Genomic DNA, 13,701 nt, shown 5'->3' with positions numbered 1-13,701 from the left:
TGCCCCAAACTTCAGGGCTCCTGCTTCAGAAAGCTTCCAGACCCTTTTCTATTTTGTGTGATTTTTGCTGGTTTTCAGCTTGGAGGGTATGGGCAGAGTACCACATTTCCCCTTTCTTTCCTTCTTTCTTCCTTCCTTCCTTCCTTCTTTTATTTGTTTAGTGACAGGGTCCAGAAAATAAGCCTAGTGTCTTCTGCAGGCTAAAGTTACCCTATACAAGTGAGCCAGACGTCTATCTATACCTTCTTTCCTTTTCTTTTCAACACTTGTGCTTGTTTTAGTCAGTGTTTTGGGAAAATAATCTTCTGCTTCTTGTAAATGAACTAATGGTTTAGCTTGTAGAAGTACCTACCTAGCTGGATGCTGCGGTTCATGTCTGTAGTTCCAGCTACTTGTGAGGCTGCTAACAGAAGATTATGAGACCAGCCTAGTGTCCTGAGGTTTTCCTTGCTGTGAGGAGACACTGTGACTGAGAACTCTTATAAAGACAACATGTAATTGGGGCTGGCTTTCAGGTTCAGAGGTTTAGTCCATTATCATCCAGGCGGGAACACAGCAGTGTCCGGCTTCTAACTTTGTATCCAAATGTGACAGCGGCCTCCCAAGCACTGAAACTGTAGCTGTGCACCAACACAAAATATCCCTGTATCGGGGCTGCACATGAGCCATGTGACAGGAGTTCAAATTATAACTGCTTTAAAAAGCTGGCATAATTCTTCTCCAGTAAAAGGCAGCTCTGTGTGACCAGATTCTGCTTTTTTGTCTGTGTCAGCCATTCTTGGCTTTCCTCCTCATATTTGCACTATTTCCATTGCTCCTGTAGGTATAAAGGCAAAGGGGAAACAAATGGTCTCTCTCCCCCACCTCCCTCTCTCCCTCCCTTCCTCCCTTCCCCTACTGGTAGCACCATGTAGCCCAGGCTATCCCCAAACTTGTGCTCCCCCCCCACCCTCCTTCTCCTTCTTCCCTAAATAGTTTCTTTGAGGCCCAGCTAGCAAATTTTGCTCATGCCTGGGGAGCTATAGGGATTTGCTGGGGCAGTGTTTCAGTTGTACAACACGGAGTTCCTGAACAGGAAGGAAGATGAGAAAATTTACACATGTGAACGAGTATGTAAACTCTTCAAGAGATAAGGGATAAGGGGTGTTTCTTTAATATTTAAATTTAATTTTTTCTTTGAGACAGGGTCTTGCATCCGGTTATGTAGTCCATGCTGATCTCAAAAGTAGCATCTTTGCACAGGCTAGGCCTACACATTTACTACTTAGCTGCACTCCCAGACACATGGAGTTCAAGTTCTTTTTTATATAAGAGCTTCCTTCTAAGCCAAATTTACCATCATACTGAACACACACACACACACACACACACACACACACACACACACACACACAGAGAGAGAGAGAGAGAGAGAGAGAGAGAGAGAGAGAGAGAGAGAGCGCACTCTAGATATATAGTTTTACGACATCTACACATAAACAACACTTCAAGAAGAGTAAGAGTTTATTTTGAGCCAAATATGATTGCCTGTGGCTCAAAAACACTGATTTAAGCCACCCCAATGACTTGTTCCTCCTTGCAAACAGCGTTTTCCGTTCAAGCAGGTGCACAGTGGGTGGAGAAAGGGGCAGTCGCTAAATCAGAATCCTGGGAGGAAACTTTCCCGGTCGCAAACTTAAGGTGGAAGAGCAAACGCCACGGGCTCGCGGCTGCCTGCGCAGCCTTGGGGTCCCCTTCCCTGCCAGCTCCTCCCCTGGTCTTTGCCGACCTTCCGCACCCCTGCCCAGCGCCGCCGCCCGAGCCGACGTGGCGGGCGCACAGGTCGCAGTCAGGTGGTCGGTGACGCCGGGACCAGCTCCCGGGAGGGCGGCGCCGACGCCCGGGGTGGGGACTGCGCGGGCGGCCGCGGGCGGAGCGCGGAGCGGCGCGGAGGAGCGCGGCGGGCGGAGCGCCGGGAGCGAGGTGGCTCAGACATGGACCGCGGCGAGCAAGGTAGGCGACGGCTGGCTCCTGGCTGCCGAGCGGAGCCTCGGAGCCGCGCCTGGGAGACCCCGACCCGGTCCGCTTCGGTGGCGGAGCCCGGGGAGTCTCTTACGAGCGCGGAGCGGGAGGAGGGCCCGCGCCGCGGGAGCGGGAGAGTGAGTGTGCTCCGGCGTGCCCGAGCGAGTGTGCGCGGTCGCGTGCGAGTGTACGGGGAGGAGAAGGGTGGCGAGAGGCCACGGAGGTGCTAGGATGCGCGCAGGGAGGGCCACCGCGCTGGCTTCGGTGTCACCGGCAGATCCTGGAAGTGATGGCGTTTTGATGGGACCATGACTTGTGAAGACTTCCTGCTCGCCAGTTGGGATTGTTGGTGGCCTTTGAGCCCGTGAGCCACAGTGTTTGGATGTAGATATTTGCCATAAGAGGAGTCCCCAAACTGTAGAGTGCAGTCTGTGGGTTTGGTTGGGGGAAGGGAGCTTTCACGACCTGGGTCTTAGTTACCAGCCAGGTGAATCGCACAGTAGGGAACCTTTGGTTTCCCGCACCAAGGTGTTCCTTTTACTTCCTAAGATAGCTAGTCAAGTGAAATTGTCCGGAATAGAATCAACGGAGATGTGGCCAGAAGCAGATTATGATTTTTAATGGAAATATTGCCTACGTTGGAGAGCTCTGCTGTGAAACTGGCCTGGGTGGGCACTCCTGAAAAGGGTATAGGAGTGCTAAAGAAAACGCCAAGTGTTTTGGAAGTGGTTTTAGGAATCATTCCTGGTGTGAGCCCCTGGTATGAGTATCAAGGATGAGTCTTTGAAAATGTAAATAAAACTGTATTTCACAAGTATTGTGTGTCTTTTACCTATGATTAATTTGTAAGGTAGTTTTTTTTTTTTTTTTATTTTTTACGTAGTAATCCCTCCTCTTTCTTTCCCCCGCGATAATTTCACGGTCACTCTATGAGCTTACTGCTACTCATGTACCTATACAAATGCACACACGGTGTCTAGACTTTTGGTTTTTGGGGTTGCAACCCATGTTGCCTCTTTGAGCCTGAGTTAACAAGGTAACTTGTTCTTTGTACGTCAGTGAGTTAGAAAGTTTGTACTGGGAAAGTTGGGAAACCTGGGACACCTATATATTCCATCTGACCTTGCCTGCAGACTGTGTCAGGGTGCATATGTTAGTGTGCTCTATGTGTGCTTGCCTATGAATCTGTTTTTTTTTTTTTTTTTTTTTGCCACGTTTAATATACTGATGGTTTTAGTAACAGCCTGCTACTTTCAAGTGTGCTGAAGTGCTGTTTGGTTTCCATGTCTGTATGATTTTTTTAATGAACTGTATGTTTTAGCCCAACAGCTGTCTCAGTCCTTGGTGCCACTGTAGCATTCCAGCAGGCTGATGTGCTCTGTGTGGTTTTATGGGACTTGTTTTTTTTTTTAAGTTCCTTATTCTAGGACTTGTAAAGTGAGTCTTTGCAGGTTGCTACTGTAGCTGTCAGCTGTGCTCCTGGAAGGGTTGGGAGGCTGGGTCCTCGGGGAAGCCCACTGCCTTATTCTTGCCAGACTTCCTAGTACCTTTGTGACAGGTGGCCTACCTGTCTCTAGTCAGCCAGTCCCCCAGGAAACAGGGAGGGACCCCCCCCAAAGCTTGTTAGTGCCTAAGCTGAAAGTGCTTGTGGGGCTTCTGCCAGCTGCTGACCTCTGCTTTTTTTCTGGGATCAGACTGTGCTGGCAGGACAGGTGAGTTTACCTGTAATGGGCCTTTGGATTGGTAGTGCAAGGGCTTCAGCATGAAATGCATCTGGGAGGGACTCCAGGCTTCCTGTCGGGTGGCAGTGACATGTGCAATTTTAAACCTGGTATACTGCGTTGGCTGGGATAGAGTGCAGCAAACTGGTTGTGTCCTTAATTGTGAGGGCTTGTTGTTATTGTCCTGTCTGTCTGTCTGTCTACCTATCTGCAGAAATATTTCAATCTATATCAGAAACTGTCTGGATTTATATTTTGTATGCTTGGAGTTTTCTTAACCCTTGTCCCTTATAACATCACAGAAGTTTAGCTGTGCCGATAAATGTCCTCTTTCTTGTCTTACATGAAGTCCATTGAAAAGGTCTTAAGTTTTCTTGTTTGTTGGTGCCGCTAATCTACCTTTTGCTACTGATTTTCTTAGCAGACCTCTAAGCTTAAAAACAACAGTGTTGGGTTCTTTGATACTTTGTAATCTGTGCCCAGGTTTTACTGTTTTATTTTTCTACTTTGTGTTTAGACGCTGGGTCCCATCCAGCCCTTCGGTTGTACTGGCTCTCAACCTTCAACTGCAAAGCTCCGAAAGGCATTTTTCAGGGAGGGCACAGGAAACTCGATGTGTGTAATGTTTCCTATGCTGCCACTTGCTAGCTGGAGCGTGCCTGTGTGAAGACAAAGCCCTCCTGCCTCCTTTTAAGGGCTGAATACATATTTATAAGCAAGGACTCCCTTATGCCATTAAGAACTGTAGTATGTCAGCAGCAGTTGCCCACACGCTCAGCATGTTGTTAGCTTAAACAGAGTAATGTTTTAAGGGGAAAGAGGAAGGCTGCCAGGGCCACAAACCTGGGAGAGAACGAGTGGGTAGGCAAAGAACAATAGAGTGATGTGTTGTTAATATTTGACCCTTTAGCCTTAGAGTTAGGGCAGATCTGGGATGCCCTTTATTTAAAAGGGGAGCAGGTAAAGCAGAGAAAGATGGACATCCTAAAAGGTGTGCTCCCCAGACCTGGGAGTGGCCTGCCCACGTTAGGAACCTCTCTGTTCATCTGTTCAGTACTGCCCGTTTCAACATGGTATGGATATCTTAGTTACCCTCCACTTCCTGCTTTTGTTTTTGGTGGCAACCTGCCTGGTCCTCAGGGGGAAAACCAGCAGTAAAAGTGTCTGTGTTCTCTTAGCAGGCTCTTAACATGGAATAATCTATGTGTGTAATAAAAACACATTAGACACCCCCAGTTCAGAGCAGAACAGAGAAGGCCCAGTCCATGGGGATGTGCCATGGAGCCCTTCCTAGCAGGCTAACCTCATTTTCTTCCCTCTTGAGGTTAATTTACTGTTTTAATTGTTGACTCTTGTAAAAATCTCTTTTGAGACTCTCTCAAACATTATTTAAATTGGCTGGGTACCAGTTGTGCAGAGACCATAGTTTTTACGTTTTTTTAATTAAACAAAGAAATCAAAGGATTTATTGATTGTTTGATTGATTTAGACATGGTTTTGCTCTGTAGCCCAGGCTGGCCTAGAACTTGCAGTCTGTGTTCTGGGGTCATAGGTGTAGGTCACCATGCCTGTTGAATTGGGGGTACTTAAGATGTTAGTGACAATTGGGGAGAAAAAGCATATTCCGATCTAAAAGTACTTTCTGGTACTAAAATAGTTGTTTATTTTAGAAGAATAGGAAATGTGGATGAAGAGAAAGGAAATAAAACCACTTTTAACACCATTCTGACAATTCATAGTGTGATTGTGTGTCTACCCTTTTAAATGGGCAAGTCATAAAGCTGGAGCGTTGAGCGTCTGTAAAGTATCTTTTACTTGCCTGTGCAATTGTCTCGGAGGCTCACTACCTCAGCCGCTAACCTAGGCCTAGTCCTGGAAGCTTCTGGTCTCCATGCAAGCTTATCTAGGCCTAGAATGCTTTCAAGCCTTTGAAAATTACTGCTGAATAAACTCACCCTTCCTAATTCTTTCTGAACTCTGGCGTCTGATTCAACTCAGCTGTTCTGACTCAAACTCCTCTCCACGATGGCTGATTTAATCTGTCTTCCCTTTTGGCCTCTGATTAAATAACTCTGCCTGGCCTCGTACTGACTCTGGCAGTCTGATCTGATCTTCTGGCCCTTTTCATTCTCTCTCGTTCTTTCTTCACCTGTGTCTAGCTTGTTCTCTCTCTCTCCGAAACCTGTCTCTATACAACTGTCCTGGTCAAACTGCCCTCTCTCCTCGTCCCTCTCTGCTGTGCTCTCTTAAGCAGCCTCTCTTTTCTCTCCGTTCTCCTGAGATTTGGGCAGATCCTATTCTGTCAAATCTTTTTCTGATTTGTTACTTTGTCTGCCATTCAATTAGACATCACTTTCAAACCTGGGTGCTTTCTTCTACAAACTAACTTTACCTTCATTGTTTGGGATTAAAGGTGTGTACTGGGCTGGGAAGATAGCTCAGTGGTTAAGAGCACTCACTGCTCTTCCAGAGGTCCTGAGTTCAATTCCCAGCAACCACATGGTGGCTCACAGCCATCTGTAATGGGATCTGATGCCCTCTTCTGGTGTGTCTGAAGAGAGTGACAGTATATATATATATATATATATATATATATATATATATATATATATGTATGTATGTGTGTGTGTGTTATATTATATATTATATATGTGTTATATTATATATTATATATGTGTATTAAGGTATGTGCTAAGGCTGAATCACGCCACAACAAGAAACAGGTTATTTTAGTAACTAACATAACCATCTCAGGTTCACAGTGCAACAGCATCCTATTTTATAACTAGTCCTTTAAAAATAAACTCTATATTTAAACCAGGCTTGGTGGTCCCAGTCTGGCATACCAGCCCCTCAGTAGCTTGAGGCAGGAGGATCTCAAGTTCCAGGTTGGCCTGGGCTACAAAGTGAGTTCAAGGTCACTTTGAAAGAGTACAAAGGCAAGTTAGACTAGCTCAGTCCAGGTGAATCTTTCTAACTTGTCAAGGCTGTGGACTTATCCTCTAGTACTGCCAATCAAAAGGAAACCTCAGCCTTCACAACGTAGCAACAATTCCTTCATACATATGTGTATACATATATATGAAATTTGTAATTTTATTATTTTTAAAGTTTTTTTAAAAAATATTTATTTATTATATACGACTACACTGTAGCTGTCTTCAGACACAACAGAAGAGGGCATCAGATCCCATTACAGATGGTTGTGAGCCACCATGTGGGTGCTGGGATTTGAACTCAGGACCTCTGGAAGAGCAATCAGTGCTCTTAACCACTGAGCCATCTCTCCAGCCCCATTTTATAATTTTTTGTGCATGGGTGTTTTGCCTGCCTGTATATATCCAGAGCAAAGTTTCCTTTGTTTCTTTTGATGGGGCTGTTGGGTGAACTGGATCTCGGAACCCAGGTAACAGCATGTTCCCGCAACTTCATTGCTCTATGTGTGTGTGTGCGCATTCCACAGCCAGAGCAAGGCAGGCACTTTTCTTTCTCTCCACCTTATGCTTTAGATGCAGCCTCTCTCTGAAGCTGAAGCTTGCCATTTTAGCCAGGCTGGTGAGCTCCTGGAACTGCCTGTCTCTCTCTCCAGTGTTGGGGTTGTATGCATTGGTCATGCTGTCTTGCTTTTTACCTGGGTGCTGTTTGTTTTGTTTTGTTTGAGACAAGGTTTCTCTGTGCTGCCCTGGCTGTCTTGGAGCTCCTTTTGTAGACCAGGCTGGCCTTGAACTCACAGACCTCTATCTACCTTTGTCTGCTTCTTGAATGCTGGGATCAAAGTCGTGCGTCACCGCCTGGTGACTCTTGCAGTGCTGGCAGTTGCCCACTAAGCACCTTTTTTTTTTTTTTTTTTGGAATGTGTGTGAATCTTGCCTGTAGGAAGAATTCTTAGAGGAGTGTGACTGTTCACTTTTGATTGTGCCAAATCCTGCCTGTGGAAATGGAGCCAATTATTCCGCCAGCATGTGTTAATGTCTGCTCCCTACACCACGTGGTCACAGCGTTCCTGCACAAGCTCAGCTTTACCTATCTTACAAAAGAAACAATTCTCCTCTCCCCTCCCTCCCCATCCTCGTCACCCCAACCCTCTTCTCCACCCTCTTCTCCATCCTCCCCCTCTCTTTATTTGGAGACAAGCTCTCACCAAGTAGCCCATATTGGCCTCAGCCTCAGCTGTGAGCACCACACGGGCCGATGTCCTTTTCTGATAGGAAAGTGTATCCACTCTTTCTGCATGTTTCAAATTTACATTTCATTTTCAGCAAAACGTTCAGCCGTAATCGTTGTGTCATGTGAATTTTATCTGTAAGGCTCAGCCTCCTGTCCTTGACCGAGGGGCTGATGTGAGGGCTGACGTTTGTTTTCCTTAGGTCTCGCTTTCTTCATTGACTTTATGGTGGTTTTTCTTTTTTTCCAAGCAGGAATACTAACCAATGATCCTTTTCATTTATGATCCATTTCATCTAGCTTATGAATCATTCCTAGAAATGTCTTCTTCACTCTGACTTCACATTTCATGCTTTTATCTTTTTACATTTAAGTCTTCCATCCATCTGGAGTTTATTTTAATCGGAGGTGTGAAGTAAGAACCTCAGCTGGGCGGTGGTGGCAAAGGCCTTTAATCCCAGCACTGGAGAGGAAGGGGAGACAACTCTTGAGTTTGAGGTGAGCCTGGTCTACAGAGTTAGTTCTAGGACAGCCTGGGCTACAGAGAAAGCCTGTCTCAAAAAACAAAAGAGGAGGGAGGAAGAGGGGATGGGGGGGGAGAGGAGAGGATGGAGAGAGGGAGAGAAGAGAGAGAGAGAGAGAGAGAGAGAGAAAACACCCCTACCCCTCTGTCTGTCTGCCCACTTGCTGCCCGGTTCCTAACACCATCTCTTGTCCAACAGGTTTTCCCTCTCTGACTTGCAGGCTGTTGTCAGGCTCTGCACTCTTGCTTTCTCTTTTTCCTCCTTGATTTGTGTGTTCACTGCCTGCAGCTAATTTCACGAGATGTAAGACATGCTGTGAAAGACACATCTCCTCCTCCATTGTTTCATTTTGGTTTTTTTTTTTTTTTTTTTTTTTGGTTTGCTGTCAGACTTTACTATTACTTGCAGATTTTATTTCCAAATGAGTCCTACAGTTAACCCTGCCCAGGTAGAAATTGAGTGGAAATGCTGTGAGCATATCCCGTTTTCTTTCTGTAGAATCAGAATCCTCTCCCTTCCTCCCCCTTTCCCTCTCCCCTTCGTCCCCCTCCCTCCCCTCCTTCCCCCTCCTTCCCCTCCTCCCCATTTCTGCACTCCTCAGTGCCTTCCCCAGATCTCTCACCTTTAGCTCTAGACAGGCTTACCCTCATGGTCCTCTCGAATGCTGTAACCATAGATGTGCAGCAGCATACACCGTGTAGTCTGCTGTTTTTTCTCTAATTACTATCGAACACCTTGAATAATGTTTGTCAGAGTCATACTGTGTTCACAGTTTGCTTTGGATGCTGTAAGATAATAAGCCATTTACCACAGCTTTGACAAAGATGATGAGTTCGTGGCTTCACTGTTGTAGTGTTTCAGGAAGGACTGGAATCCTCCCTTAGGTTTAATCCAGTCTCCTCCTTTCAGAGTTAATCCAGTTGCACCAGTCTGGCATCTATGGCCAAGGGACCCCCTTCTCACAGAGGTGGTTTCACCTTAAGCTGTGCCACAGCGGCAGGTAGGAGGAGTAATTACCGCCTGATGAGACGATTGCCTTTCCCTCCCCAACCTTTGTTTCTCTGCTGTTGCCCCTGGTGCCGTCCTTGTTCCTGTGGGGCTGTCTACCTGTCCCAGCACAGAATGAAATAAAAAATATATATATTTGTGTGTGCATGTATATATACACACACACATATATACAAATATGTACATATATACACTATATACATATATGCATATATACACACATGTACACTATATATACACATATGCACACACATATGCACATATATACTATATACATATATGCATGTATACACACATATGTACACTATATACACATATGCACACACACATATATACACATATACACACACACATATATACACATATACACTATATACACATATACATATTGTATATACATACATATATATTTATATATACATATACACACACACACACACACACACACACACACACACTATATTTACCTTGGTTCTTTCCTCTCTAATGGTCCCTTCCCTGTGTGTGGCTCCTCTGTCCGTGGCTGACCTCCATGATGCTTAATGGAAACATCATGACTTTCTCTCTTCCTTTGCGTGTGTTCCTCCACTTGCACTGCTGAGACTTACAGCTTGTCTTCCTTGGGTTTTCTTTGGAACTCCATTCAGTAAGAGACCGCTTTTCAGTTCTCCCATTAATGAGTAAGAAGCCCAAGAGATGAGCCTGGTTTCCCTGGTATCAGGTGACCATGACGGGACCTCTGCTGTTTGGAGGTCGGATTCTGTTTTTGTCATTACAGATAATGCTGTAAGAGAAACAGTTTATCATGGGTTTCCTAGAGCATGGGGAGGATGCGAACGGGAACATTAGAACTTTTAATCATTGTTACTAGAAAAATTTGTTGCCATTTTTCTTGTAAAAAGTATTTAGAACTTAGCTCAACATGGTAGTCACTCCTGTGATCTCAGCACCCTGGGAAGCTGAGGCAGGAGGATTGCCAGGTGTTAAATTTAAACCTATTGCTCTGCTGTGCTTGGCTTATTTCATTTGGTGCTGTGTCCGTGCCCTTAGGGTTCATCCACGGTGTGATGTGTGGTACGATTGCCATCTGGGGACTGGAGACATTCTGTGCGTGTGTTCTACATCTTCTGTGTTATTTGCCTGGCCACCTTCTTCCTCTTGCTTCTGGGACTAGTACCACAGCAAACATATCTCCTTTAAATACTGCCTTCTCCTCAGATATATGTGACATTCATTAGCAATGTCTCTAGCCAACCTTTTACATTTTGGAAAAACCTGTGTATTGTTTTCTAAAATGTGTCCCCACCAGAAGTGCTCAGGGCTGTCATTTTCCACATCGCCACCAACACTTGCCTGTTTCTTGTGATTCCTGTGATGAGTGGTCATCCTAAAGGAGACAGGAATGCTTGGTTGTGGCTTTGATTTGCATTTCTGATGGTGAGGAATGGTTGGCATCTTTGCATATTGTTTATCAGAGAAGGGTCTTTTGAAGCCCTTTGTTTTTGTTGTTGTTGACTTGAAGAGTTCTTTATATATTGTAGATCCTGATCCTCTATTGTCATGGTTTGTAAGTATATTTTCCTGTTCTATAGCTTGGCTTTTTACTTCCTTAATTGTTTTTTTCTTCTTTGTTGATTTCCTGACTTAAAAAAAAAATAAGACATATGGTTGAAAAATAGCAGTTTTATGTTTCAAATTTCTATTTCCTAGGAGGTGTGGATGCTTTTTTGGCTATTTGTGGTTCCTTTTGAGATTTTTTTTTAAGCTACTCACTCTTCTTAATAAAGCTCATGCCTCCCATTACCTTCCCCTTCCCTTACACGTGTGCTCTGTGGCCCTAAGCACTTTACACATTACACATCCCTCCATCCCCACAAAACCATCTTCCTTTCCTAATTCTTAGCCCTTTATTTTTCTTACTTATTCTTAGCCAGTTCCGTTCATGTTTTTCTTACCACTTAGGCTATGTTGTACTTTAAAAAAAAAAAAAAAAAGATTTATTTATGTATATGAGTACACTGTAACTGTCCTCAGACACACCAGAAGAGGGCATCGGATCCCATTACAGATGGCTGTGAGCCACCATGTGGTTGCTGGGAATCGAACTCAGGACCTCTGGAAGAACAGTCAGTGCTCTTAACCACTGTGTGATCTCTCTCTCCAGCCCCTATGTTGCACTTTTAAATGTCAACTTAACTAGCAAAATATAGTATTCAGAGTAAATACTTTTAAGTGACATTTTGGGCATACTGTGATGTCTCTGAGTGACCTTTGACACTTCTTTCTTGGAGTTTGTCTGTCTTATGACTTTAAAGGCTTTGGTAATCAGTACTAAAAACAGTGGTCTCAGCCATTCATTTGCATATCTTAACTCATGAAGACACTTAAATGCAAATTCAGTTTTAACAATTGCATGTATAAAGACTGGAAACTCATTGGATCATGTGATCCCCGCTGCATTCTTTCTCAGCCAGTGTGGCTCCCACATGGAGGGTGTGGCTCCCTTAATAGCCAGGAAAGGGATGGAGCATGGTTTACCCAGCCTTCTTGGGACGCTGCTCCACACTCTGTATGGGCGTTTCTAGGAGGCTGACTGGAAGCACGGGCCTCATCACACAGTGCTGGTTGGAAGACGTCAGCATGAATGGAGTCAGACTGGAGTAGACAGAAAAAGCTAAGGATAAGGGAGAGAAACTGGCTCTGCCTAGAGACAGGAATATATGTTCAAATATGCTTCTAGCTTTATGTAAACCACAGAAGCGTGTTTTGTAAATAGAACAGAGACTGGTTCTTTCCTTCTGCACTGTGTCTGTGAAAAATGCCTTGTCTACATAAAGTGGATAGCGATGTTTAAGCTTGTGTCGGGCAAAGGTTGTTAGTGGCTTGTCATTTCTTTAGTCAGTCAGGTCTGTCAGTGTCCCTAATGCCTCCAGAGCCAAAGAAGCATGGGTGGCCTCATTTGTTTACCTCCCAGGCTGTCCTGAATCTCATTGTTGCCCAGAAGCATCTTAAGCAAATGTCTGTCCCTTCTGCCGTCCTTTTAAGCACTAGGGTTACAGGCGTGTGTGCTCCTGACCTTGATTTATGCAGTGCTGGAGATCACATCCACAGCCTCCTGTGTGCTGCGCTAATGCTCTGCCCACTGAGCTCCAGACCCCTCAATGCATGTTGGAATGGCTTCTTTGAATGTTATTGTGAAGGACATAGCGCTCTGGTGACCATGCCAGAGCTAAAATTTTCCATTTACTGTTTTCAGGGCATGGTTGTCCCTGAGCTCCCGAAACTGTGGGAAATGAACCCCAGTGGGATGCCCACAGGAGCACCAGTCATCCCGAAGTGTTCTGCATGTTGCTTTCTGAGTCTCTCAGCCCTCCCGCCATTTTCAGTTGTCCATGGGCCATAGTTACAGTGGCCACATCTTCCCAAGATCTACTCTGCTGGAAATTACCCTAATCAGACCTTCGTTTCTAAGAAAACAACACTGGGTCCAAGAGCAGCTTAGTGTGTGATTGCTGGGCAGGGCACACCTCCCTTTTTGGAGACGTTTTTCTCACCGCTAATTAAAACAAAGCTGGAATCCAGAGGAACAGGGTGTCAGCCCTGCCTCCCAGTTGCCGGCATTTTCTGGAGTCCTTTTAGTATGACAGCATTTCCGGAGTGTTTGCTGTGTGCCAGCCTTCATTATAAATGCGTTCAAGCAGGTGCTGGGGTGACTCCACTTTACAGGGTAACTTCTCCACAGCACAGTGCTTGGCACAGACAGATCTGGGCTTCTGACCTGTGATGTCTGGCTGAGGCGTACATGCCGTTGTCCAAGTGAGCATCATCTGGGACTTACTCAGTGTCCCTTTTCCCTCGGAGGGCAGTAATGGAGCTACTGTGGACTGTGGAAGGTGCACTAAGAAGTGAGAGCCTATATGTCCATCTGTCCTCTCGACTCAGCTAATTGGAAATGTTGAAGGCAAAGAATGTTGGGTACGAAGTCACATCTGGGTTCCAGGTTTCATGTGACTTCTGGTTCTGGGGCAATGGACAGGTCAGTTCACCTGTCTGACATTGCTGCTGCCCCACCTAGCTACAGGTGCAACTGACACTGAAGTTGAACGTTAGGTGATGCTGGAGTACTTGAACCCAGTGGATCCCGATGCAGATCCAACGTCATGGGCCTTTCTATAGCGTGACCACCTGCAGGCTCAGGGTCGTATGGACTGACCCTCACAGGGAGTGGATGATGTGAAAGCTGTATTACTTTACCAGGGAGGAAGCTGGCAACTCTGGGCTGG

The 13,701-nt window shown here is 45.4% G+C and overlaps 1 protein-coding gene across 1 annotated transcript in view; it reads left to right on the top strand.

The window, feature by feature from the left end:
• The first annotated feature begins 1,691 nt into the window (after window positions 1–1,691).
• Window positions 1,692–13,701, top strand: part of Tpd52 (tumor protein D52) — a 79,047-nt gene continuing 67,037 nt past the window's right edge. The window contains exon 1 of the mRNA XM_032898642.1: window positions 1,692–1,992. Coding sequence (XP_032754533.1) covers window positions 1,974–1,992 — 19 coding nt within the window. The 5' untranslated portion in view covers window positions 1,692–1,973. The remainder of the gene's footprint in view (window positions 1,993–13,701) is intronic.

Source organism: Rattus rattus, chromosome 3 (assembly GCF_011064425.1).
Source record: "Rattus rattus isolate New Zealand chromosome 3, Rrattus_CSIRO_v1, whole genome shotgun sequence".
NCBI lineage: Eukaryota > Metazoa > Chordata > Mammalia > Rodentia > Muridae > Rattus > Rattus rattus.
This window is presented reverse-complemented; position numbering and strand designations above follow the sequence as displayed.